The sequence below is a fragment of the Durotheca rogersii genome (genome assembly GCF_024521655.1).
Source record: "Durotheca rogersii strain YMJ 92031201 chromosome Unknown GGS23scaffold_8, whole genome shotgun sequence".
In the NCBI taxonomy this organism is placed as follows: domain Eukaryota; kingdom Fungi; phylum Ascomycota; class Sordariomycetes; order Xylariales; family Xylariaceae; genus Durotheca; species Durotheca rogersii.
In genome coordinates, this window is record NW_026251239.1 from 157,417 (window position 1) to 182,383 (window position 24,967).

The 24,967-nt window shown below is 55.3% G+C and overlaps 7 protein-coding genes across 7 annotated transcripts; 3 read left to right on the forward strand and 4 right to left on the reverse strand.

The window, feature by feature from the left end:
* Positions 1 to 10: 10 nt before the first annotated feature.
* Positions 11 to 869, reverse strand: GGS23DRAFT_506975 (uncharacterized protein). The gene has a single exon (XM_051514517.1). It carries the CDS (start codon positions 755 to 757, stop codon positions 245 to 247), a length of 513 nt encoding a protein of 170 aa, XP_051372330.1. The 5' UTR covers positions 758 to 869; the 3' UTR covers positions 11 to 244.
* An 848-nt stretch (positions 870 to 1,717) lies between these two features.
* Positions 1,718 to 2,626, reverse strand: GGS23DRAFT_604671 (alpha/beta-hydrolase; the record flags this gene model as incomplete). Its single annotated transcript, XM_051519635.1, has 1 exon — positions 1,718 to 2,626. The coding sequence occupies one exon, from the start codon at positions 2,624 to 2,626 to the stop codon at positions 1,718 to 1,720; it is 909 nt and encodes a 302-aa protein (XP_051372331.1).
* Positions 2,627 to 3,229: 603 nt separating this feature from the next.
* On the reverse strand, positions 3,230 to 4,111 carry GGS23DRAFT_564632 (uncharacterized protein). Its single transcript, XM_051516158.1, has one exon. It carries the CDS (start codon positions 3,978 to 3,980, stop codon positions 3,525 to 3,527), a length of 456 nt encoding a protein of 151 aa, XP_051372332.1. The 5' UTR covers positions 3,981 to 4,111; the 3' UTR covers positions 3,230 to 3,524.
* Positions 4,112 to 7,536: 3,425 nt separating this feature from the next.
* On the reverse strand, positions 7,537 to 8,018 carry GGS23DRAFT_596131 (uncharacterized protein; the record flags this gene model as incomplete). The annotated part of the gene is made up of 2 exons (XM_051518435.1): positions 7,537 to 7,812; positions 7,932 to 8,018. The coding sequence occupies 2 exons, from the start codon at positions 8,016 to 8,018 to the stop codon at positions 7,537 to 7,539; spliced, it is 363 nt and encodes a 120-aa protein (XP_051372333.1).
* A 2,985-nt stretch (positions 8,019 to 11,003) lies between these two features.
* GGS23DRAFT_620394 (uncharacterized protein) lies at positions 11,004 to 12,225 on the forward strand (the record flags this gene model as incomplete). The annotated part of the gene is made up of 1 exon (XM_051521101.1): positions 11,004 to 12,225. The coding sequence occupies exon 1, from the start codon at positions 11,536 to 11,538 to the stop codon at positions 12,223 to 12,225; it is 690 nt and encodes a 229-aa protein (XP_051372334.1). The 5' UTR covers positions 11,004 to 11,535.
* A 2,160-nt stretch (positions 12,226 to 14,385) lies between these two features.
* On the forward strand, positions 14,386 to 14,831 carry GGS23DRAFT_564643 (uncharacterized protein). Its single transcript, XM_051516159.1, has one exon. The coding sequence runs from the start codon at positions 14,438 to 14,440 to the stop codon at positions 14,747 to 14,749; it is 312 nt and encodes a 103-aa protein (XP_051372335.1). The 5' UTR covers positions 14,386 to 14,437; the 3' UTR covers positions 14,750 to 14,831.
* Positions 14,832 to 21,576: 6,745 nt separating this feature from the next.
* GGS23DRAFT_507074 (GTPase) lies at positions 21,577 to 24,482 on the forward strand. The gene is made up of 5 exons (XM_051514518.1): positions 21,577 to 22,012; positions 22,086 to 22,219; positions 22,274 to 22,522; positions 22,595 to 24,188; positions 24,240 to 24,482. Exons 1-5 carry the CDS (start codon positions 21,811 to 21,813, stop codon positions 24,398 to 24,400), a joined length of 2,340 nt encoding a protein of 779 aa, XP_051372336.1. The 5' UTR covers positions 21,577 to 21,810; the 3' UTR covers positions 24,401 to 24,482.
* Positions 24,483 to 24,967: the final 485 nt, after the last annotated feature.

Sequence of the window (24,967 nt, forward strand, 5' to 3'; positions counted from 1 at the left end):
TCCGCGTTTTAGGCGTTACCAATCCTGACTGTATCAACAGCGAATCGACCTTGTGTTACGCGGTCTGAGGACTAAACTGAATCCACCACCATCGACTCGAGTCGGGCAGAAAGGACAGGCTGGAATTGATTGCTGGAGACAAGACAATCGACCTTAGGCTAGCGTGCAAGATTAAGGGGACCCCGGACGACCATGTAAGACCTCTCTCAAAGGCGGGCCCATCTCCTCACCACGCCCGCCGGATCTAGACCCAGACCGGGGCCAATGCGCAGAGGGGGCAAAGAACAGCCAGCAGCGGGCTAGCTTTCCAAAAGCTGGCGGCCGCGTCTAGCCGCGCCCGAAACCGGAACGTGCGGCAAAGGACCCCCCCGGAACAAAGACGACAGGCGAGGCCGCCACGCTGACAACAGGGCGTGATACTAGTTAGGTCAGCCTGGGGAGTCTGGGTCTCGCGTGTTTCTTGGGGCGTCGACGACGTAGTCCTTCTGGCGACCGCCCGGGCCGCCCGGCCGTCTCCCACCCCCCTTTCTAGCGCACGCCGCTGGCCCCTTCGCTGAGGTGGGCTGCTAAGGACGAGTCGACGGGGCCTCGTCGGTAGAGGCTCGTGAGCTAGCTGCCTCTCTCTGTTTCTCTTGATAGGGGTGTCTTGTTGTAAGTGTGTCTGGGGCGGGTGGGATCGATCGGGAGGTAGGGCGAGAGGAGCAGGCATGGTAGTGCGTCGACTGCGGGTTAATCCGCGCGTGTGGGCGTTGCGCATAGTAGCTTTCTCGAGGCTGTGTGTCTAGAGTTTATCTGGCGAGGAGAAGTTGCGCTCGTGTCGTCGATCATGGCAAGCGTCTCGCCGTGGATCTCCTAAGCTGTTGTGGTCACGGGCACGCTAGCTTACGACGGATTCTGTACCTGGCGGGCCAAGCTACGAACCAAGGACAGGAAGGGAAAGAGGTTTAGATAGGGGACCATCGTCGGCGGCATACTCTACCTCAGACGTCGAGTGCTAACGCGTTCAGCATCTTGGGGACTGTTGATTGAAAGGCATGGCCAGTTCGTTTATGAAGAAAGAAGAAGCTAGGTGTACGACATGTTGAGCGAGGCAACCGAGGGGCGGAGTTGGTAGAGAAGACAACGGGGATGATCACGCCGGCTAATTTATTGTAGTACGAAGAGATCCCCTCGGCTCTGTTCCTGTCACGGCACCTGACTGGGTGAAGTACGAGTTCTGATTCTGTATGCGGCCATAGGTATATATCATTAGTAAGGCTCGCTAGGTATCGCCACGCAATCTTCTTTCTTTCGTGACGCAGGCTGCTGGTCTCGTTGAGACGGAGTTGACTGCGGCGTGCTACGCCCATCGACTCGCAAGAAGTCCCTTATCCCCTCATACGGTGGGCTCCTCTCCAATGAATAGTATACAAGTGTAGCTGGGCATCCTCGACGTCGCCCTGTGTTGCGCTGGGTGCGACGGTGAGCCGTCGTCTGTCCTCAGCTCGCTGCGTCCCTCTCGCGTTGGCTCGACCGCCAAGTCGCGCGCGCGCGTCGTGATTCGCCGCTCTGCTAGAGGTCGCATTGATGTCTGGCTTAGCATCATCATGCCCGACGACCTGGCTGCAACTATTGACGAGCTGTAGTCTGGTTGGGGCCTCGTAGGCCAGGATCCGAGACCGCCGTTCGAAGGGTGTAAGAAGGCACCGCTCCCTTATTATTCATTCCCCTCCAGTCATTACTTGCTCGAGCTTGGTCCTCGGTTGCTCTGACCTCTACTCGGCACCTCTCGACGAGGGTTGGCGCCGGCCTCCCCCTCTAACGGCTCGTAGTCCATCGGCATCGGCATCTTCTCTGCCCAAGCCCTGATCCCTCTGGCAAACAGCTGGGGGTTCTGCAAATTCCAAGCTTGGATGGCATCCTTTACGAGGAACGCCCGGGTTTTCTGGCCCTGGTCTGAGCCTAGGGCTCCCAGAACTCGGGCCATTTCCTGTATGTGCTCGACTTTCTCGTGCCTGCTGGCGACTAGAGCGATCCGCTTGTCTCTCCTCCCGACCTCCTCTAGGTTTTCGCGCGTCCAATTTTGCGCTTCGCGGCAGCCGGTTTCGTACAGGCGCGCGGTGTTGTTGCGCTTCATCTCCTTAACGAGCTCGTCGTTCCGCAGCTCGGGCGCCCAGCCGGTGGCCTTGGTCATGACGCTCCTGGGGCTGTGCAGGATGACGGACAGGCCGATCTGGGCGATCTTGGGCTGCGAGTTGAAGCTCTTCCAGAAGTCCTCGAGCGGGGCTGCGCCCGACACGAACGCGCTCAGGACGGTGTCGGGGTGCCGCCTGACGAGCTCCAAGGCGACGTAGCCGCCGGCCGACACGCCGACAACGTGGGCGCGCCCGTCGTGCGCGTGGTCTCGGATGATCTTGGCGATTAGATCTGCGGATAGGAGGTACGAGAAGGGCCCGACGTGCCGCGAGCGCGAGTGTTGCGGCAGGTCGGGGATGAGGAGGTGGTACTCGGACAGCTTGGGCCAGCAATGGGCCCATTCGAGATGGGAACCCATCAGCGCATGCAGCAACACGATGGTGATGGGCGCAAGCGGGTTGAGCGAGCTGAAGAATAGGCCCTCGGTGCTCGCATCGGCCGGTACACTCATCGTGGTCCAGCTACTGGTCGATATCGTTCTGCTGACCACGGGCAGGGTATCTCTGCTGCGCCAGGCGGCATTGCCGGCATTACCGCTGCCGCCGGTGTTCGCACCGTCACCACTGGCACCACCACTGCCAGCATTGCCGCTGGCACCACCACCGGGAGTCTTAGCATCGGCACCACTGCCGCCACCACTGCCGCCGTCACTGTTAGTGGTCGTCGCCGACGATTTAGCGCTACGCATGGTGAGCGGCGTCGCGTTTCGTCCGTCCATCCTATGATGATCTCAAACGTCGGATACTAGGTACTAAACGGGCATCCATTCCTTCTCCAGGCACGACAACGCTACGCTTTCTTGTCCGACGACGGGGTCAGCGGCAAGAAAGGGAGGGAGTCTTGGGGGATGAAGAACGACGGCGCTGGCGAGGAGAGAGTGCCGAATTCGTTCGATGGGCAGACTGACGACGGAGTGGGCAAGCAAGCGCAACAAAGACGGGAAAGGTGTAGCAGCAACTTTGCTGCCCTTGGACCCCTTCTTCTCTGGCCCCTCTGATCGGGATCAAGCCCTTTATTATTATCGCTGGCTCCTGGCCGGGGCAGAGCTTGTTTAGACAGGCGCCCCATCAGCGAGACAGGTGACATGTTATTATTTTCTCCATACTCGCCTTCTCCTCCTCCTCTTCCCTCCTCCTCTCTTTCTCTCTCTCCCCTCCCCTCCCCCTTCTTGATGTGGTGGGTTCAGCATGGTTCAACCCAGGCGAGCGCGCATTAGTTGTCTTTCCAAAGCCATGGCTGGCGGTTTATGCAAGGGTTCTCTACGATAATGTGCCGACGCGTTGTCTCCCATTGGCCCCCGTCGGCCCCGTCTGGCTATACTAAAGGATTAGAGAGAATCGGTATCCGTGCTAGCAAGTCCAGGATGCCTGGGGATGGCAACCAAACCCTGTGTGTTTTCGAACCCGAGCCCCGTCGAGCAACGACGCACAGGCTTCGACGAGAACCAAGTTTTGTTCCATGGCTAGCCTGTGGGCTAAGATGAGACTAACCACCACGGCAATGACTGCGCCGTGGTGGTGGTCTTCCTGTCCAGAGTACGTCTGCAGAGAGGCCTGCTGCACGTCTACATTGGAGGTGGTGTGTGCGGCAGATAATAGGGATTGTGATAGGTATGTGTGCACACATCGTAGTGCCGACATGGTCGCGACCATCCCTGCCGGGAAGCTGGTAGACAGGCCTGTCTGCGCTCCTCTTGGCCTCCACACACACACGAGACCCCTTGCCCGAGACGGTCCACCAAGACAAACCTCAGCGAGCGCGAAGGGCCCCGACGTGGACGGGAGGATGCAGTCGAGCGACATCATAATCGAATTCACCGGAGTCCTTGTCGGTGTCGGCTGTGAATTCCTACATCATCTCCCCACGGTGCGCGCCGTCCCATACCTCACATAGTAGTGTACACACAATCGTCTCGTCGTGGGAAATTCGGAATGGCACGGATCACGCTGGCGAGGACTGCTTGGACGATTTCTCGCCTGTTTCGGCCCAAACATGGTGTGACTGATTCGCGTCTCCACCCTCCGGAGACCATTCCTACGCCTTCCGGACATGCTGGCTGGTGTGTATCCGTATATGTACGCATGTGTGCTGCGGATGGTGGTGGACGGACGGGCAGCATACGTCCTGGCCCAGCCCACCGTGTCGTGTGTTTACGCGAGATCTTCGTCTCGGGTGGCAGCAAGTAAATACCTATACTGCGTCGTAGCACTACCTGTGTCTACATCTCCCCATCCACATTTACATCCATCCATGTCTAACCTACATAACCTAATGCACGTACGCATTCATTGCCTGAGGACATATCAATGTGATATGTGACAGAACGGTCAAGCTTCTGTATGGTCCCGTGGGGTTGGTTCACGCTACTTGCATACATAAATATCCCTTGCCTGAAGTTCGTCATTGTCCTGCTTTCCACTTCGGACGAGAAAAAAAAAGAAAAAAATAGACGAACGCATATTTATAGTGACATATATATATATATAGCCTTACATCGTTCATCCTTCTTACCCGCTGGGCGACGATATATACCTATCGTGCTCGTCCCAAGGCACCGGGACCTCTCCCCATCCGCTGCCGTCTTCGACCGCCGACTCGGTTCTCACATTCCGCTTGCGTCTACACGGAACCTGCCTCTGTATCGTGCCCGCAACTTGGTGCCATCTCGCGTTCGTATGTTAGGTGTCGATGTAGGCACGCGCTAACACACATGGGTACCCAGATTTGTAGGCCTGCATCCCAAGTGGGTGTATACATATCGGATCGCATGAACCGCCCAAGAGTCTCTAGGACCGTTAGGGGTTGTCCATAAGTACATAGCTATTGCCTCTGTACACAGTAGTATGGCAGGGATGGAGATTATTACGTTGGGCAAAGACAACAACGCTATACCAGAGTCTTCGTATATGCCCACCTTCAGCCCTAGCTCGTCGATCCACAGTTGAAGCCTTCGCGCGCCGCGACGTCGAGGACCTCTGTTCCCAGCTCTACCGGTCCGCGTTTGCCGAAGTTGACACCTCTTGGCAGGCCACGTCCGTTGCCTGTTTTGTCATTCCTTGTATTCGATATTCGCCGGGCAACCGGGTCCTTCGTATGTATGGAAGCTTTTCAGCTTTCTAGATGTGTGCTGATCTTTCTCTCTTGCATCTCAGCTAGTCTGTAATCTTCCGTGGACCTGACCGGCGGCCCCTGGGCGTTCTCCAGCCCAGGATGCGAGGTTGGTTTGATTAACCGTGTGTGCATGCAAATGTCTACTAGTATGTAGCACTGCTACAACACCTGCGCTTAACTCGCCCTTGGCCCTTGGCTCCTCTCGGCGTCTTCCTTTTCTCACGACCCTTGCTCCCAAAATTCGCCGCATCGCTTAATAGCCACCGTCTCACGACACGCCTCCCCCATAAGGCATCATACGTCACCGCCCACCCTCTTGTCCAGAACGGGCAGTCCCGCCGATTCTATCCCAAAGGCAGCAGTTCCCTATGGATCAATGGGGGTGTTCGCGTATCGTAGATTTCGCCTCTTCCCATCCATATTTCACCCTCCTCTGGCCCAACCTCGCCAGGGTTACCCGAGGATACCCTTTTGATTACGATCATCGAGTCTGGAGTTAGCTTTTGACGCTAGATCGTTCTCACTTTCGTTGTTCACGAGTGTCCTTCCCCGGCCTCGTGGCGGACATTCAGGTCCAGTCAGTTTCTTGTATTATTATTCGGTAGGCCCCGTGATGTCATCCCTCCACCGTTACGTTCTAATAATTAATCGAAGCACGCTTCTAGTAACGAGTATAGAACGAACGGTGCCTTTCAGGCGTGGTTATCGTCATAATCTTCACCCAGGGTATCGTAATTAGCGTTGCCCACCGTTACGGAGTGGTCGTCCTCACACGGAGCGAAGTCTTCGGCCCTAAACCCAGCTTGTGCATGGACAATATCCGACCTTCCCAATCCGAAGCACCTAATCTCGACGTTCTTCTTTGCTACTTGGACCTCGTCCATCGTAAGTTTAACCGAGGGGACTATGACCACTCTAGTGGGGAGTACTGCAACTGTATCCACCATACGATTGTCCATGATAACCGTTCCGTGGATCTGAAATTGAAATCCGGGGTTGTATGGGGGATTTATTAATAGCGTAGGAATTGTGAATCTCTAAGGTAAGCTTTGACAGAGGGGGGCTCAGTTCCGGGCGTGTTGGATCTAGAATCCCACTTGCCTCAGGTGTCTTGGTCCATACTGGCGCGTGTATACAGGACGATGATCGAAAAGGTTCAGGGCAGGGAAATACGCGTTTAAACCACGGGGGGAACTGGTTGAACATGGGAAGTTCCCCTTCCCGGACAGGCGCCTCTCTGCGGCGATGCTTTGGCAACTCCGTGGGTGTTTTGAGGCTCTTTACTTCAAAAAGGTTATCCTGCCCAATACGGAGGAGAGAATGGTCGAGCGTGAACGACGTCAATTGGCATAGCACGTAGGTATATCATGAATTATGAGACAAGGGCACTTAACGCTTCGTGATAGATACAGTATCCGGGGAAGGTAGCTTCAGAATAGCAGCGTGGGTATGTTTCACCCGCTGCGAAACGTAAACAAAAGCTTTCGAGGAATATTTATCTGTCACCGGGCGTGATAACATACGACAGGGCCTGTCACTGTCATTTCCTACGTTTGGTGCCACCACCCTCCTATTTCCCCGTCGTCTCCCGGTTGAACGTGTTCCTCCCACTCAGCGAACCAGCCTGCGGCGACGAGGGCTCCTCACGGCCGACCGTCTTGCCCGTCCGCGGGAAGATAAACACAGTGCCTCGATCCTGGTCTTATATCTTCCAGCTTAGACGCGCCCTCGAAGAGCCTGGTGACATCCGCCCCTCTGTTGGCGCTCCCTACTGTCAGCTTCGGGAAGATGGTGCGCGTGTTTTCCGTGCCGAAGGCCAGGCTCTTGCCACTGGATAGACGATGTACGCCTCGTGGCAGTAATCCAGCTCTTCAGCTCGTCGACCTCCTTTTTTTGGTTGGTACTCGGCGCCACGTTATTCATGACAGCCCGCCTGACCGTCCGTTTCCGTTATTAGAATATCGCAACTTCAGAATTTGTTTCGTGCTCCGTTCCCGTGGTAGCGAAAATATGCTTCCAAAGCTCCTCACATCTTCGTGCCAGTCATCCTCGCGGCGACCGGAAGGCGCTGTGAAGCTGGCAATTCTGGCCGGTCCGCGGATGCAGTTTTCTTGCCCATTGCGATATATTACTCGCCCCTTTTCATCTCAGAATCCGGAATCGCTAATGTTTTGGGAGAAAGCTTTGCGAGATGAGAGACAGCATAGGTAAGGATACCGCCCTGTTCAGGATGGATATGAACTTCAACGCTTAGCCTCCTGTCTCGTCGCATAAAAGCTTAACGAATTCGTCAAAGTAGAAATTCAAGGCGACATAGAAGATAGTGCTTAGCTGTTGTATGTCGAATTTGATTCCCAAGGGTTCCAGGTTCCTCTTGAGGGCGCGCCGTATGAGGAGCTCCGGGAGATGAACCTTGTCCTCCTCGCTCTGTGTTCGACGCCGGTCCAGGGCGTGGTGCCATTTGCTTACAGCGAAGTGAGTGATGGTGAGGTCCGAAACGTCAAACCCAATTTCTACATAATACTCCTAGTCGCCGTTGATGCCTCTTACCACAATCTACTCAGCAGCTGCATCAGCCGTCCCTTATATTACCCCCGATAAACCCACGCGCCTTTCTTTGATAGAGAGTTTCCTTTGATTCCCACCCATCTCATCGGCGTCACCGCTGTTATCGAGACCCTCTTGGCCGACAGCGGGGGGCTGCTAAGAGCTGGAAGCAATGCTCGTGTCATCGTCATCGTCTAGCTTTGTGTGTGAACTGCGGTCCGTATATGGTCGACCACTTCAGGGTCCTAATGATCCGATACGTCCATGTCGGCGTCTTTTTAACATCGTAACACGGTACATGACTGTGAAATACTTAGTTACCAACGTGTCGACCACAAATAAGTGATGAGGACCGACTTCACCTGGAGCCCGTCTCGATAGGTACCTATCACCCCCATTCCCGGTTTCCTCACTGTCCGGTATTCCCAAAACTTGTCAGAAGAATGCCCAGCTGACCATAGCACAGCTTACTAAAGCGTCTATCAAGTAGGCAGCACCGCATACGCGAAGGTTACAAGCTAGAGGGTAATAGGCAGGCCGTACGTGTAACAGACGGAATTTGCTATTATGACAATGATGAATTATGTCATGCGGCGGTATCCTTCGCCCTGTACGTGGTCCATGGCGGTGACATCCCCTATCTTTAAAGGGCAGACGGACGTTTTGGTACGCCACTACCGGCAACGGCGAGCACAATCGAACGGAGTGGGCAAACAGGGAGTACAAATTCGTCGTCGGGAATCAGGACACGATAGGCCGGCTTCCAATTCTCCTGATAGCTAAGAGAGACCGTCTAGACCTCTTGAAGCTATTTACCACCACCGGCGAAGCGAGGGCAGCGAGCGGGAACGTCTCGGAGAGGAAGGCATTACATCTCGCCACGGGAAGCGCGGCGGGGTGAGTTATCCCTAGGGTACTTGAAAAGGACAGCACGTTGGTTGACGTGGCAGACGACGACGACGGCCGGACCCCGTTGCATTAGGCCTGTCTACAGCATGACGAGGGAATAGTGGACGCTCTTCTGCGACATATAGCGAGCCACCACCCGGCGTGGCCGTTTCATGAAGCCGCCATCGAGATGTCCTTTGGCGCCGTGGGTGGTCGCGGTGGGGCGCTGTGAGAACTACCGGGACCCAGAGGCAACAGACCTGGCACCGTATCTTGCGAGCAGCCGACTCCCACGAGTTCCTCCTCGGCTCCACCGGCCGGCTTCCGCACGGTGATTTGTTTATTTTCGACCTGCGGCGTCCCGCCGCGCCTTCAGGCCAAACTAGGGAGGCGGTCCAGCTTCGACCCGGCGAACCTCACAGCAGTCGCGTTGAAAGACCACCAGATAGTTTTGACAGACGCTGATGAGGACCCGGACAGAGCAAGCGGCGCACACGTCAGCCCGAGTGTGGGTGTAGATGAGCGCTTACAGGGCATCGACGGGAGACAGAGCGAGTATACACAGGGATGACTTCTCATAGGTGATTGTTTGGCGCAGGTCAGAGTACGAAACATCAACTTCTTTTCGCCGCAACCGCCTATATCATACCTAATAATTCTTCACAGGCCTCTCAGACGAAGTTTCGGACTCGATAGGCATCTTCCGAAGCAATCCTGCATGTCTGCGTGGAGAGTAAGGTGTATCTAGAGCTGATCCGACTTTGCCGTCACATCACACCAACGTACCGGGTTCCACCCCTTTCTAGCCCCTGAGCCCCGGCAAATTGCCTATCTAGCATATCCCCCAGACCACGCATTCCCGATCAGGAGATGCTTGCATTCTTGGCTGCCATCGACTACCCTAACACGAGAGACACCCGGGAATGAGATGGAATCGCCAAGTGGTCCGTGATAACTGTCGACCTGGATGCAATACCCTTGGCATGTGATGAAGAATTGCCTCCCAGAGCATATGCGGAGGAGGGGCCCTATCAGGTTGAACGAGCTGTCGAGACCCCTGATATAGTTGGAGGATCACCGAGTGATCTTCGAGAAAACCGGCTGGGCACCGGCGTTGCCTTCGACTTCTATATGCATAAAGAGTCTAGGCCATGGCCAATCTGCAGCCGCGTTTGAGGGATCTTCATCAGAGTTACGGCATAGACGGTCGATACATGCGGAAGTGTGTATTCACCCATAGCATAGTAGAGACCTGGATCCGGCAATGTTGGCTAGGCAGTGACAGATACCGATCAAACAAAGAACAGGAAACCTGGTCGTGAAACCCGGTATAACCATATCAGCCCACGAAACCTCCGCGTAAGCCGTCAAAACAGTAGACGGAATAAAGACGACAGTTCTACAGGGATCTCGAGTCCGCTCCGTTTAAAGATGCGATGGCGGGAAACGTAGATGTACGTATGTATTTGTGCTTAGGGATCGGGCATACTCGGCCGTTTCGATGCGGCAAAAGCCTATTGTCCCCCGTTTCATTGTTTAACTTGCTTTATTCGAAGCTTTGGCGTTTACAGGGCATAACATGGTTCGAACTTGATATAAAGCAACTGAGGACGCACAGAGCTCATCCTGAGGCGGCAAGCGGAAACGCACGTGTTGCCTGAACCTTTCGATCTGAGAGTCAGATCATCTACCGCGCTGTTTTACTGTTTTCTGTACGCCTTCTATGGACCAGGTGAGAAGAGAACGGAAAATACGACGTCACTTGACACCAGCATATTCGGGGGGGTCAACGCCGTCACAATCCCTGGTAGCGCTCGGAAACAGAGTTCAAAGAGAAATTGGCCTCACACTATACAGCGTCAGGGAGCCGTACGCTCTGGCCTCATAGGCTGTGAGAGACTCCGTTGAACTAGGAAGTCGGCGATAACTACGTCTAGTACGCGTAGAGTACGACCGACTCGGCGTGAGCTAAAGATTAGCCGGTGCCGCTACATATCGTACTCGGAGAGGGCCATGCGAAGGGAACTCCTCCGTGACCAGAGTCAAATTTCCGGGGCAACAGCACGGTGGGGTCGGTAGGGAGAGGAGAGAGGAGCGTAGGTAAGTAAGTATGGCATGGAACGGGGCAGGGCCAGAGAAAGCTCGGGAGGAGGGAAGAGTAAAGGGCTGTGAGTTCCTCGTAGGGCACGCGGGCCAAAGATCGGTCCGGGGCGGTCAGGGGCCGGAAATCCAGGGGCCAAGGTGACAGGCACATCCATCTCAGAAGACGATGCAAAAGGGAAGCCACTAGTATAAAGATGCAGACATCGACCTATGAATTGTCATCTGCCGCTACCTGTGAATACATACATACATTGCCGTACATGTGCCCGAGACACACTCCAGGGGGTTGTTGTGGAGGGGCGAAACAAGCGTGACAAGAGACCGTTCACACCAAGGATAGACAAAGAAGGCTGATGCAGAACAGCCGTATTGTTTCCTTTCTATGCTCGTGGCGCCGAGGAACTATTCCCATATATTAGATCGGATAGCCACGCCAGTCCCTCGTACTCGACTGCGAGGATCGAATGTCGAGACATAAAACTATGCTGAGCACACAAACTACGCAATACTACTCCCACGCTCGGAAATCAAGCCGCGCCGCCGCAGTACCAACTACCACGTAGCCTCGAGACCGCAACTTCTCCCGGGCACAGGGATCGCCCGGGTCAGGACTCAGACGCGGGGACTCCCGCTCCCGTCTCGGCCCGTCTCCCCGTCCTCCCTCTGACAAAGCCTCCCCTTTAGTCCCCCCCCTCTTGAATAAAAATATCAATGCTCCCCCAAAACTCTAACAGTATCGCGCTCACCGTCACAGCAGACCCGATGACCGATACACCCCCGACGGCGGCAGCGGCGGCAGCGCCCCCGCCCCCCCAGACGCTCAGCTTCCGCACGCGCATCCGCCAGCGCGCGGGCGGCGGGACGGCGCTCGCGCCGATCCCGGACCTCGAGGACCTGCCGTCGCCGCCGGCGAGCGCGGGCGCGTGCGCGGGCGCGAGCGGCGCCGCGACGTCGTACTTTGGGCGGGGGAGCTGGATGTCGCCGCCGGGGACGCCGCAGGCGCAGGCGCGGGGGCGGGCGGCCCTCCTCCTCCGCGGGCCCGCCGCGGACCTGCCGGCGGACGGGCCGCGCGGCCAGGCGCGCGCGCCCTGGGCGTCGGGCGACGCGTTCGTGCCGCGCGCGGGGCCGTGCCAGTACGTGCCGCGCGGCGAGGCGGCGCCGGCGCCGCGGCGGCGGTCCGGCATCGCGATCCTCGAGCGCTGGCAGGCGCGCCAGAGCAACAACAACGCCGCGGCGGCGGGGGGGCCGCGCCCCCGCTCGCTGCTGCGCCGCTTCACCGAGGGCGCCGGCTGGAGGCGGGAGGGCGCAGGCCCCGCTGGCAGGCCGCGCCCCGTCAAGGCCAGCACCATGCCCGTGGAGCCGGCGGCGCCGCCCGCTGAGCCGTGCGCCGCGGCGGACTAGGACGGAGAGAGGGCTGGGAGCGGGAGGGCAGCGCGGGAACCGGGAGCTGCGCAAGCGGAGGAAACCTAACCAACTTCATACGCACCTAGGAGGAAAGCTCAGGCGGGGCTAGTGGCTAGGGAGATAGATATCTACAGATGTCGTGTGTGCGAATTGCTTCGGCTGCTGTGCCGTCGTGTCAGTATGGATGTGCGTGCGGTGCTATGACTGCCTGTATGCCTGCTTAACTTCCCTTGCCCTTTAACCGTAGCTACGTCTCGTGTGCGTATGCACACAATAATATACTTACGTAGTAGCTGGTGCAGAGAATTAAGAACCAACCGTATCCGAGACCTGTCTCAGTGTCCGTACATTTCACCTGCCTGCGTGTAGCGGTCCTTGCCAGGTACTGAGCCTCTCTCTCTTCGTCTTTCGTAGCAATGCACAATACCGACGCCTATGTACGGAGGCGCGCGATGCGCACGCGCAGTCAACCCTCCTCCATACGGACGTTCTGCGAACGGTACCTACGCAGCAGACGATGACTTACAAGCTCGCGCGGCCCTCGGAGCTTCGGGGTGAAGCGGAAGCTAGCGAAAAGCGATCCAGAATTCGCACACCCTCCTCTCTCAGCCCGCGCGCCCTTTTTCGCAGTGGCGTTGCGTCGTTGCGTGGCGGGACTGGGGACATCCTCTCCTTAGTTGGGGGCGCGATGTGTCTGTGTGCCTTGCCTACGTGTACCTATGATTTCCGAAAAGAAAGAGAAGCAAGGGAAAAAGGGAAAGAAAAAAAAAAGAGAGAGAAAGAGTCTTAGTTGATCACACCGGAACCGAAAGGCTCTCCGGCAGCACCCCGGTCATGGGCCATGTACATACCTACATATTATTTATTGCATGGGATCGCGTTACGGATGACGTTCGTAAACGAAGGCCAGTGGGGATGCGACTGGCACGGAGCCATGGTGGCGATGCGATCCCCCTCCCTGGCGACTATCACGATTCCCGGGGGTATAGCTCGGCAATACCTGCGCCAACTAATACCGACCCTTGCTCGCATGGAAGCCGTGTAGAAGTTCTGGTTTGGGGTTTCGTCCTATTTTATTTTGTTTTTATTCCTTTTTTCGATATCGTAGTCAACCTCACCACCCTCCTCCCCATCCCGCTCCCCTCTCTCGCTCTCTTTGTTGGTGACAGATTTTCTACCTACATGCCTTCGTTACCTAGGTAGGTCTAGCGAGATGCAGCCCCGGCTTACACCCACGTTGCTGAGAACCTACGTTAGGTAGGTAGGTAGTTATACCTGCGTGCTACGTAGTATATATGCGCTACCAATTTCCACATGCTCTGCTGATAACGGTAATAATAGCGAGAATCAGGCTATTACCCCCTCTTTGCCGTCTGCAGAGTTGGATACATGACGGCGACGTCCTTCCTCGCGCCCCCAGGTCTAAGCTCCGTCGGGTAGTACGAGAAACGAAGGATGGAAGTGCGAGAGACGCGACACAGCCTGAGTCATATTGGATTGCCCGTCACAAGACTTATCCCGCTAAGACCTTGGGGGACCCTGGTCGTGATCGCCGAGGGAGGACAACAGGAAGGGAGGGAGAGGACAGAGAATAAGAAAAAGCAACGAGGATAGGTCCCGATCGGGTTTACCCCATGGGCGGAAATACGCGTGTAGGCGGGTGGGCGCGAAGCTGAGGAAGCGATCCGCGGCAGAGATTGTCTGGTCGTTAATATAGATCGGCGAGGGCGGCAGACAGTCTACGGTACGTAGGTATAGATGATATCTGTACCTATAGGTCTGCCTAGGAGGTGTCTGTAGCCCGTGTCTGTATGCATGGCAGGTAAGCAAGTAATGTATGTGTATGCATGCCCCTTAGGACAGGTACGCAAAATGCAGAACGAAGGAGACGAGACGACGGATGTGGGAGACGCGGAGATATTACCCCACAGCCACAGGCGAGCACGAGATTTGTCGAGGGACGGCGTCGGAAACCCATGTCATCCTGGGTCTGTCCGTTTCTGTATGCGCCTGTGTATGCACGTCTGCGTCGTATCTCTAGGCAGGGCAGGCAAGGGGGGCGGAGAGAAGGGGGCATCACGAACGGTCCCGACCAGTTGGAGTCGGCCCCTATCCTATATCTCTGGATATTATGGTTGTTGGATAGCCCGACCGACGGGCTGGGCAAGCGGGCATAAAACCCAGGCGCGCTGCACACACACATATATATATGTATGTATATATATATATATATTCTGGTACGGCGCCAGGGGGATCTCTCTTTCGCGCGGGCATTCGGCGGTTTCGTTTCGAGGTTGTCCGCGGCGGAGATTGGGAGCACGAGACGCCCAATTGTCGAAAAGCCAATGGCCGCGTCCGGACACGCCGAAATGGGACAGAGCTGCATATAGGCACATCCCTTACATACATATATGCGCCTTATATACATGTCTATATCTACTCCTACTTAACATACACAGGAGGTAGGCAGGTAGTATATACATGCCTCTATATATGCATATATATATGTATGTATGTATAGAGGCATGTATGTATGCAGAATATCGTATGCCCACAGGCGATGCACACCTCCTAGGCACCGAGGTAGGTATGATGAATCTGCCTACACAAGGTAGGCTAATTAGGGCGAGTGAACGAGCCGGGCGTGGGCGGACGGCTTAGTCGCCATGGTTCGCGGACTGGTTGCTAATTCTAAAATGCTCCGAAACCCCAGAGTCCGACGAGCTGCAGCTGCAGCGCTAAGATGGGTGTTACCAGAGCGCGCTGTCATCTGTCATGAATACGAACGCGCTTGGTGAGACGCTTGGGGAAGACGGTTTGGGATAGACTATGGGTACGAAGGGAGAGGGGGGGGGGCCCAGGGTAGCTAACCCTCGGTGACAGCTAGTTGGGTCGACCCCTTGCGTACTGTGTGGCAGACTCGGTCCCAGCAGGTGAAGCGCAGACTCGCGTACATGTACGTAGGTAGGTAAGCAGTAAGTGACGCAAGTAAACATGCATGTAGAGTCGATGATCGCCGAGACCGAGGTTGGGTTTTGGCTTCGTTGGTTACGGCGTCTCTTCGGATGCCCGAGAGGGGACTCGCTCACTCTGAAGCGACGCGAGGCGAAGAGGGTTGCTGCATTATGTGTCCACCGCGCGGTCCATATGAGTCTACAGGCGGCATTCGTACTTACAGACCTACATAATACATACCTACGTGTCACCCATCCATCTACCTGCCTACGTAAGTACGTGGGATGGTGCTATGTGAGGTATGCAGGTACACAGGTAATATGTGTGGATGGGTGTTTCGATGACAAAGGAATCTTGTGTGGTTCGGTTGGGGACCTCTGGAAATAAGAAGAAGCCAGGGAGCGAGCTCTTGTTCGACGTCCTCGCCCAACTGAGAAATCGAGGGGGTTGGCAAACCCGGCTGCCAGCGGCGATTGGTGCGAGATCCCTGTCGCTTATCTCCAAACCTGATCTCGTTCTTTTCCCTTCACCTGATCTGGCGGATCCAACGTTGGCGCCTTGGGACGGAGCGAGGGAAGCCGGCCTAGAGAAGCCTAGAGGGATGGAGAGAGGGGGTGGCCGCGAACTAGTCGTGACGTAGCCCGTTCGTTGACACACCGGTTCCTCACGTCGAATACGCCGTCGCAACCGTAGCCGGCGGGATCGCACGTGTCAGATACCTATCCAGCCCACCCTCTGTAGCGTGTACCGGCACCTGTCGACGCACACCCACATACACACCTACGTAAGTACGCAGACACACACTCTCCAGTAGGGCACCTTGTATGTATATAGCACACACACACACACCTATATATATACCTATATATATAGGCAAGTAGAGGGGGGTGCCAGCTAGGGCTGGGACCGAGGTGGGCAGCGGGCAGGTCGTCAGGGAGTCCGAGTGCCAGACTACGGCTGGTCATCCCCAACTCGGCCCCGGTCATCGTATGTCATTTTAGGCCATCGTGCCATACGTGACATATCGCGCGTGCAAGTTTGCACGCTTAACCAAGCCTAACGGATACGATCAAGGGTATAATACGCACTTTGTACGGAGTACATCGCACCTATGCGTGCTGTACGTGCGTACGCAGACATCCATGAGGCTGTCGATGCGGACGATAACGACGACGGCGATGATGACGGGTGACGATAGCAGGCAGCACTAGAGATGGCGATGATGCTGAGGATGGAGAAGATGACGGACGAGCCGTCGCTCGCACGACGAATGACGCGGGACGTTACGAGCTGACCAGGGTCTCAACAGTCCTATGAGTAGAGGGTGAGGCACAGCGATTCGCCCTGACGCAATGCTTTCCGTCGGCTGCCGGAACGTGGGTTTGGTGGATGGCAATTTTCCTCGATTGGATCGCTGGCTTGGATCATGCAGAACATACCTAGCTCCCATCTTTTATCGAATAATCCGGAAATCGCTTTATTGGCGTCTCGGCAGGTATCCGGGTACTGCATAAACGGGGTACATGCATGACTGTTGACCCCCTCCCTTCTCGAGCCTTCATGCCCCCTGGCTGCCCCTGTCAGACGGACACCTTTATTGGCAGTCATCATCAAGGCCGTTCCTGGATAACTGGAGCACGACGCAAGAGAGGAGGGGGGGGAGGCTGTTCTAGGCTAGATGGCTAATTCCGAAGAGCAGACTAAGACTATTGCGGTAGCTATATCGTGCGCTGCTGCGACCTTGATGCTGCGCAGTAGGAGAGAGGTACCTCTGTTGTAGGGGGTATCTCAGGGACCCTGGCAAGAGGGTATCTACTGCATGTAAAGTATGCGTTGATGTACAAGTGGATGCTGGCTACGGGACTTGACAGGTACCTAAGCTTAGGTAGGTACCTCTACGTTAGGGAGTTGCCCTCACCAATCTCCTCGTCCCGGATTTACGCCCTGAATGGTGTTGAGGTACCTGTTACATATATAAGCACCTACCTCCCTAGGTTAGGCAAGGTACCTTATACGATTATAGAGAGAGTCCGAGCCGTCCGCCGTACCAAAATGCCCGCGATGATCCGGCGCGCTGGAAACGGCCACTGCTGGGGATCAAATCGCCTTGGGTTTCCCTGCGTGTCTCGGTCGCGGCCAGCTAGCGAGCCAGCCAGCCAGCCAGCCAGCCAAAACCGCACACATGCCTCGCAGACGCACCGGTGCCTCTCCACGGATGTATGAGTATTATGCGTGTATGGATTCGGAACCCTACGATGTCGAACTTGGGCCAGATCTCAGGAACCGGACAGCACATGCGTACCTAAGGCATACAACAATCATCCCTCTGGCTCCAGCATTATAGGTACCTGGCTTTCCCCCTCCCCTCCTGCTTGTGCCCGGGCCAAGGGCCAAGACCGTCCAGGGCCCTGCATGTCTTCCGTGGTGGGCCAGTCAGTGCTTGCGCAGAGTCGCATTCTCTAACCACTCCTACGGGATATGGTTGTATTTCTCAGACAACGCGGCCGTGATATGGCTTGGATTCGACGAGGATGGGACGGGGTGGGATGCACTGGGTCCGTGGAACTACTTACATATATGGGATGCGATCAATATCTGGTGCATGATCGTTGCTCTCCCCTCCCCCCCCCCCCTTCTCCGCCCCTTTCCCCGTCGGGATTCCTCAACGCGAGGCGGAAGAACAGGCTGATGAAAAGGGCACTCAGTTAAGCCTTTGTTGCTTGTCCGTCGTCTGCCTGTTGTACGCACGTATGTCTTCTCTCGCCGTCAGCTTCTATATGTAGACCTGGCCCTGGTTTCGTCGTTTCGACCCTGCCGGGGATTGCCTCGAGGTGTTTCACGAAATAAATGCACTGGCTGACCAGCCAAGCCACGGCGTCAAGATCCTGCCTATCCATCGGCACATCCATATCCATCCTATGCGCCTTGTCAACCATCATCCTGGCCCATCGGCGGCGGTGGCTGGCACGCGGGCGAGGTGAGCGGCTAGCCCACCACCTATGGTACTCTACATATCTGAGTCCTGGGTGGCGCCGGGGCGAACGGGGAAAAATGATGTCGTGTAGGATCTGTCGGTCCCTTCAAGCCATCAAACGACCGAACTACTCATACATATGCCCGCGAGGGTATCGACAAGGAACCTGCCGTACACCTACTAGCACGACCACAACCTGGATGGGGTAGATGCACAATCCACAGACCCCCGCCCGCATCACCACCTTCTCCCTCTATCTCAGAAGCGTTGTCCCTGCTGCTGTGGAGAAGAGATTCGACTCCCTTGGCTTCTACCTAAGAGGTGCCTGGTATAGTGTCAGCGAGGTACCATCTCGCCTAGAAAGGTGGCGAATGGCACAAGCAGTACATTATGATCCATACATGCCTGATACCCAGGTACGTCGCACGCAGACGGGTCTAGCGTGGAATGATCGATTGACCCTATTGAAACATTTATGTGCTGATATATTTACGACCTCCTTTGTATGCATACGTTATATACACACATGTATACCTATACAGGTACCTGGGTAATATATTAACTGCAATCCGTACTGCTACGAAATTTACTAACCGAAAATATGTACATACAATCCTGCCCCTTTTAGGTAAGGAACCTACGGGGAAGGTTACCTATATGCATATTCTTTGCGGGAATTGCCTTTGAGGTACCATCCATGGATGTCCATATTTTGTGATTGCGACTGTGCGACCCGTCGAATGGCGTTGAATTGCTTGACCGCCAAAGGCAGAGCCAGAGAGAGAGAGATAGAGAGAGACAGGCGAGAAACCCCCCTGGCCCAGTGGCATCCGTTGCACCGCATACCATTTAAAATGCTACCCTCCCAGGGCCTTCCCTTCACCGAAAAGAAAAGAGAAGACGACGAGGGAAGAAAAAGCGAAAAAAGAAAAAGAAAAAAAAAATTGTAGATCGAGGTCCTCAATATTGAGCCTCATCTACCTTTCCTATATTTATTTATTTTATCTGTTTATTTTTAAATCTTTTTCTTTCTCTTTTTTTTTCGGTTCGTTTCTTCTCGACGCATTTAAAGTCCAAGTAAAGATGCGGTGCAAAGCCGTCCGTCCGTCTCTTCACTCTGGCCCTATCGACCATCGCCTTGCCTAGGCTGCCTCTGTTACATACCCAGTCGACGTAACTCGACGGCATCCTATCTTATTCGACTTGCCGTTGTTGGCGCCTATCTGTTCACCTGTCCAATCTGTCCTCTTGCTGTCCCCATTATCCCGTCTCTCTCGACCCTGCACCCCCCCCGCTTTCCAAGACGTCTCCTATCTACGCCCACCCATATACTGCGTAGTATGTGCGTTGCATACTTGCCTTGCCTGCCTCAACCTGCCGCCATAGTCGATATCTGATATCGGTAGGTCTTTTCTCTGCTTCCATTCTTGCCGGTGAGGAGGAGGACGGATATCCCAAGTAGGTAGGTAGGTAGCTAGCTATGAACCTCGATTCAAGCCTGCACGCCTGCTCGTACTCATATACCTCTCACCACATATAGATCGATCGACCTTTTATAGATGCGTTTTGGGGGTTAGCCGTTGCTTCTCTGGGCTAGTTGCCCCTGTCTGTCTGTCTGTCTGTCTGTCTGTCTGCCTGTCTGTCTTGTCTGTCTGCCAGCCTGCCAGCCTTGAGGTACCCTCGTTCTTGTTCTTGTTATTATTATTGTCGTTATTACTAGGTATTGCCATCCTCCGCCCGCTTGAGCACTATTGCTTCGCTAGCCCGATGAGGGCTCCCGCTTCTGATTCCATCCCGCTTGCGGTTTAATCGCTATAGCTCCGGCCCTTCTTCCAGCATTTGGGTACCTAGAGGCACGCTACCTTCCCACCTCTCTGCCTCGTAGGTACCTCCTCCTCCCCCTCTCCATCCATGCGACCTTCCATCAACCCCCCCTTGCCTTTTCACATGCGTAGGATGTATATAGGCATATGTGCATACACGCCCTCCGCCCCCGGTATACGCATGCGTACCTGAAGCGGCCAGGCATTTGCCCCTGGTGTTCCCGTCACGTCCACTGGCCCCGACCCCTGGAGAGAAACCCTAGTACGTTAAGCAGAAAATCCACCAAGCGAAGCCCCGAGTTTATCGCAAGCGCCAAGAAAGTGGCCGAACCCGTTCATCCCCCCCAGTCCAGGTGTATTATTTCCTCCCCCCCCCATTTTCCGTGAGCATCTCGCTGTCTATCTACGCGTACATACACACACACAGTCAGCCCGTTTTCCTGACCCATTTTGCCCTCTCTTCCCCTCTTCTCGCCGCGACTCGACTTTGGCTTAGTCTCTCGCTGTGTCCGTCCATTTCTCTCACTGACCGGGCTCGTTAGTATCTGCCATTCCGGCACGCCCACACATCCAACACGTCCCAGCACCGAACACCCTTCCTTTTACCCCTTCCCACGATCCCTACCCTCTCTGCCTCTCTCTCGGCGACCCTCGCCAGCCGTCGTCGACGCCGCAGTCTGATATCCGCCTACACCACACACACCTCTCTCGCATCACACACGCGCTGCACCACACGTCCCACGCCCGACCGCCTTGCGCGCCCTTGTCGTAGCCCAGTCGTGAGCGCCGACCCCTCTTTGTTCTAGTAAGTCCACTCGATCTCCAATCAGTTCCGTGCGTCCAGCACGACAAGCTCGCGCGAGCCTGTGTCTCGACAACGGCCCGCCCCATCTGCGTGCGACCTGCCTTTCTACCACACCCTGCCCTCCTGGCCCTCCTCTTCTTCCTACTCCCCCCCCCCCGTCTTCTCCTCGTCGGAGCGCAACGCCGCGCCGCCCTTCTCGTCGCCCTTGCACGCAACCGCCCGCACGCCCTGCGCCATCACACCTTCATCTACTGGCCGAGCGAGCATTGACGATTCTAACGGTACAGTTTACCTTGAGTGCCTCTTCCCTGAGCCCCCCCAATTGGTTATCGCCACAGCCATTTCCGTCAGCCTTTTGGCCCGTCCGTCTTTGATCCTGCCTCGTGGCCGACGACGCCGGCCTTGGGCCATATAACTAACCATATACGCCCACCTCTCCCGTGTCGCTCTCCTATTAATTGATTCGAACGACCGAAAGTATCTGCTCTCCCTTCCGGGACCCGAGTCGTCGCCTCACCAGGTTTCGACCGCCCCAGGCTGTGTTCCGGTTTAACCATATCGACACTGGCGCTCCGCTGGCCCGTTGTGCCAACCGCGATCCCGACCAGCCCCGATCGACTTGGCGTCCTGGCTCGACAAACACGTCCGCGCAGACCACTAAATAAATAAATCTTACCGCATTAACACAAACCTGCTAGGCACGAACCGACGACGAGACGGCCCCCTTGTATAACGCTTCCCTTGAATTTGGACTACACATGGCCAATTGAAGCTGGATAGGCTGCAAGTTGTCATCATTCACGAAACGACCCCCTCCGTGCGCGATCTGTATTGAATAAACAGGACTTTACCAATTGCGCACTACGTATAGGCTTGCATTGTCCTGCATTGGCAAGAGTGGAATGGTCCCCCCCGTCCACCGTCATCCCCAGCCCGATACTGCAGTCGATATTGATGGTCTAAGGAGCAGCAGTTAAAGACTCGGGACCCCGTCGACTTTTCTAGGGCGGTGTCTGCTGCCGAACATGTCCGTTATGCTGCAAACACCATCGAGGGCATCCACAGCCTCGTCGTCATCCTTTCAACCCATCTCCCGCCAGAACACCATGTCTTCCTACGAAGGGTCGCGCTCCGCGCGCCAATCCAAGCGGTACTCCATGTCCGCGCTGTACCTGTCCATGTCGGCCAACGAGTCGGACCTCGAGATCGAAGACGACCTAGCTAAAGGTGGGACGGCGCTGTGCCGCATGAGTCTTTCCCGGCTTCGAAATTGATGCTAACATACGGTGAATTTTTACAGCGCAAAAGATACTTCGCGAGCTAAAATCCAAGATCTCCTCGCAGTCCAAAAAGAACTTCGTGCTCGAAAAGGACGTCCGATACCTCGACTCTCGCATTGCCCTGCTTATCCAGAATCGCATGGCGTTGGAAGAGGTTTGTGGGATTTCTCCACGGCGGTTATGATTTCCCAGCTGACACCGCAATTAGCAAAACGAAGTAGCAAGTCATCTCGAAGACGCCACCGAATTGCAAGAGGGCGCATTTCCGAACGATGACAAGACTCAGAAATACGGCAATCTCATGTTTCTCCTGCAGTCCGAGCCGAGGCATATCGCTCATCTGTGTCGTCTTGTATCCATGTCCGAGATCGACTCTCTGCTGCAGACCGTCATGTTCACCATCTACGGGAATCAGTACGAGAGTCGTGAAGAGCACCTCCTATTAACCATGTTTCAGGTACGATTGTTTCCTCCTCTTCGTTCAAGAAGTGGTTTCGCCTAGCTGCTGACTAATCTCGTCGATGCGTAGTCCGTCCTAACCTATCAATTCGATACGACTCCCGAGTACTCGTCCCTTCTCCGAGCCAACACGCCAGTCTCTCGTATGATGACCACCTACACTCGCCGTGGACCGGGGCAGAGCTTCTTGCGATCGGTGTTGGCCCATAGAATAAACAGCTTGATCGAGCTGACCGATCTGGATCTCGAGATCAATCCGTTGAAAGTCTACGAACGAATGTGTGAGCAGATCGAGGAAGATACCGGCGGTCTCCCACCATCGCTCCCTAGGGGTATCACGGGCGAGCAAGCAGCCGAAAACATGCAAGTGCAAGCTATCATTGAGCCGCGTTTGACGATGCTCACCGAGATCGCGAATGGGTTCCTAAGCACGATCATTGACGGGCTCGAGGAGGCCCCATACGGTATTCGATGGATATGCAAGCAGATCCGGAGTTTGACCAAGCGAAAGTATCCCGACGCGAACGACCAGGTTATCTGCACACTAATCGGCGGCTTTTTCTTCCTGCGCTTCATCAACCCCGCTATAGTCACGCCCAAGTCCTACATGCTCATCGATGGAGTGCCTTCGGACCGGCCGCGGCGGACGCTTACCCTGGTTGCGAAGATGCTTCAGAACCTAGCTAACAAGCCCTCCTATGCGAAGGAGCCCTACATGGCGAAGCTGCAGCCGTTTATCCAGCAGAATAAGGACCGCGTCAACAAGTTCATGCTTGACCTCTGCGAAGTTCAGGACTTCTACGAGAGCCTCGAGATGGATAACTACGTCGCCCTTTCGAAGAAGGATCTCGAGCTCTCCATAACGCTGAACGAGATATATGCCATGCACGGCTTGATCGAAAAGCACACGGGAGAACTGTGCAAGGACGAGAACTCGCACTTGTCACAAATTATATCAGAGCTGGGCCACGCGCCTCAGCAGGTACCGCGGAAGGAGAATCGCGCCATCAACCTGCCACTGTTTAGCCGCTGGGAAACCGCGATAGACGACCTAACCGCCGCTCTAGACATCACTCAGGAGGAGATCTTCTTCATGGAGGCCAAGTCCATATTCGTCCAGGTCATGCGCTCTATACCCGCGAACAGCTCGGTCGCTCGAAGACCGCTGCGCCTGGAAAGAATTGCCGACGCAGCAGCCACGTCAAGGAACGACGCGGTCATGGTGCGCAAGGGAATCCGGGCGATGGAATTGCTTAGCCAACTGCAGGAGATGAAAGTAATCGACAAATCGGACCAGTTCAGCCTCCTGAGGGATGAGGTCGAGCAAGAATTGCAGCACCTAGGTTCCCTCAAGGACGGCGTCATCGCCGAGACGGAAAAGCTCGAGGAGGTGTACAAGACGATTCGGGATCATAATTCTTACCTCAACGGCCAGCTTGAGACGTATAAGAGCTATCTCCACAACGTGCGGAGCCAGTCCGAGGGCACACGGCGGAAGCAGCAGAAACAGCAAGTGCTTGGGCCCTACAAATTCACCCATCAGCAACTAGAGAAGGAGGGCGTGATCCAAAAGAGCAATGTTCCTGATAATAGAAGAGCGAACATCTACTTCAACTTCACCAGCCCGCTTCCGGGGACTTTTGTAATCTCCCTGCACTACAAAGGTAAGTCAGGGTTCGCGCACATCACATCATCCCCCAGCTAATCTTGCGTAGGGCGCAACCGTGGCCTTTTGGAACTCGATCTCAAGCTCGACGACCTGTTGGAGATGCAGAAGGACAACCAAGACGATCTGGATCTCGAATACGTCCAGTTCAACGTCACCAAGGTGTTGGCCTTATTAAACAAACGCTTTGCCAGGAAGAAAGGCTGGTGATCACGAACCGGCAGCATCTTATTGACATACCCCGGGCCTTTGCGGCTCGTTACCGAGCAATTTGCGGCACCTTCGTTTCTAGGACTTGGCGCGGCGTTTACGGCTGATTACGACGTGATACCAATTTCATTTGATTGCCCAAGTCATAACATCGACTCCGGGTATGGCTCGTGTGCTTTCACCGCCTTGGCTGGCGCGCACACGGAGGTGTTTGTTTTACTGTTGGAGGCGGACTGCGGAGACTTTAATTACCTGTCAACCCATACTTCTCACGACTCATACGAACAATCTATCTTACTGGGACCCTCGTCTCTCGGCGGGTTAGGCTAGACCGAGCGATCCCTATCAAAAACATCATGCCCAGTTTCCCAGGCCGTAATCATGAATCTCTTTATTATATGCAGGGAGTCATTTGGTGGCTTCCCTAGTACTTCTTTTTCCTTTCCTTTCCGTTTCCACTCCCTAATAGTAATCGTGGTATACCATGACAGGCGCGCGCGCGGGTATGTGGCGTGGTTTTTTCTCGACGGAGTTGGTGGCCCGGAATAACAACTGTCAGTCTCTGGC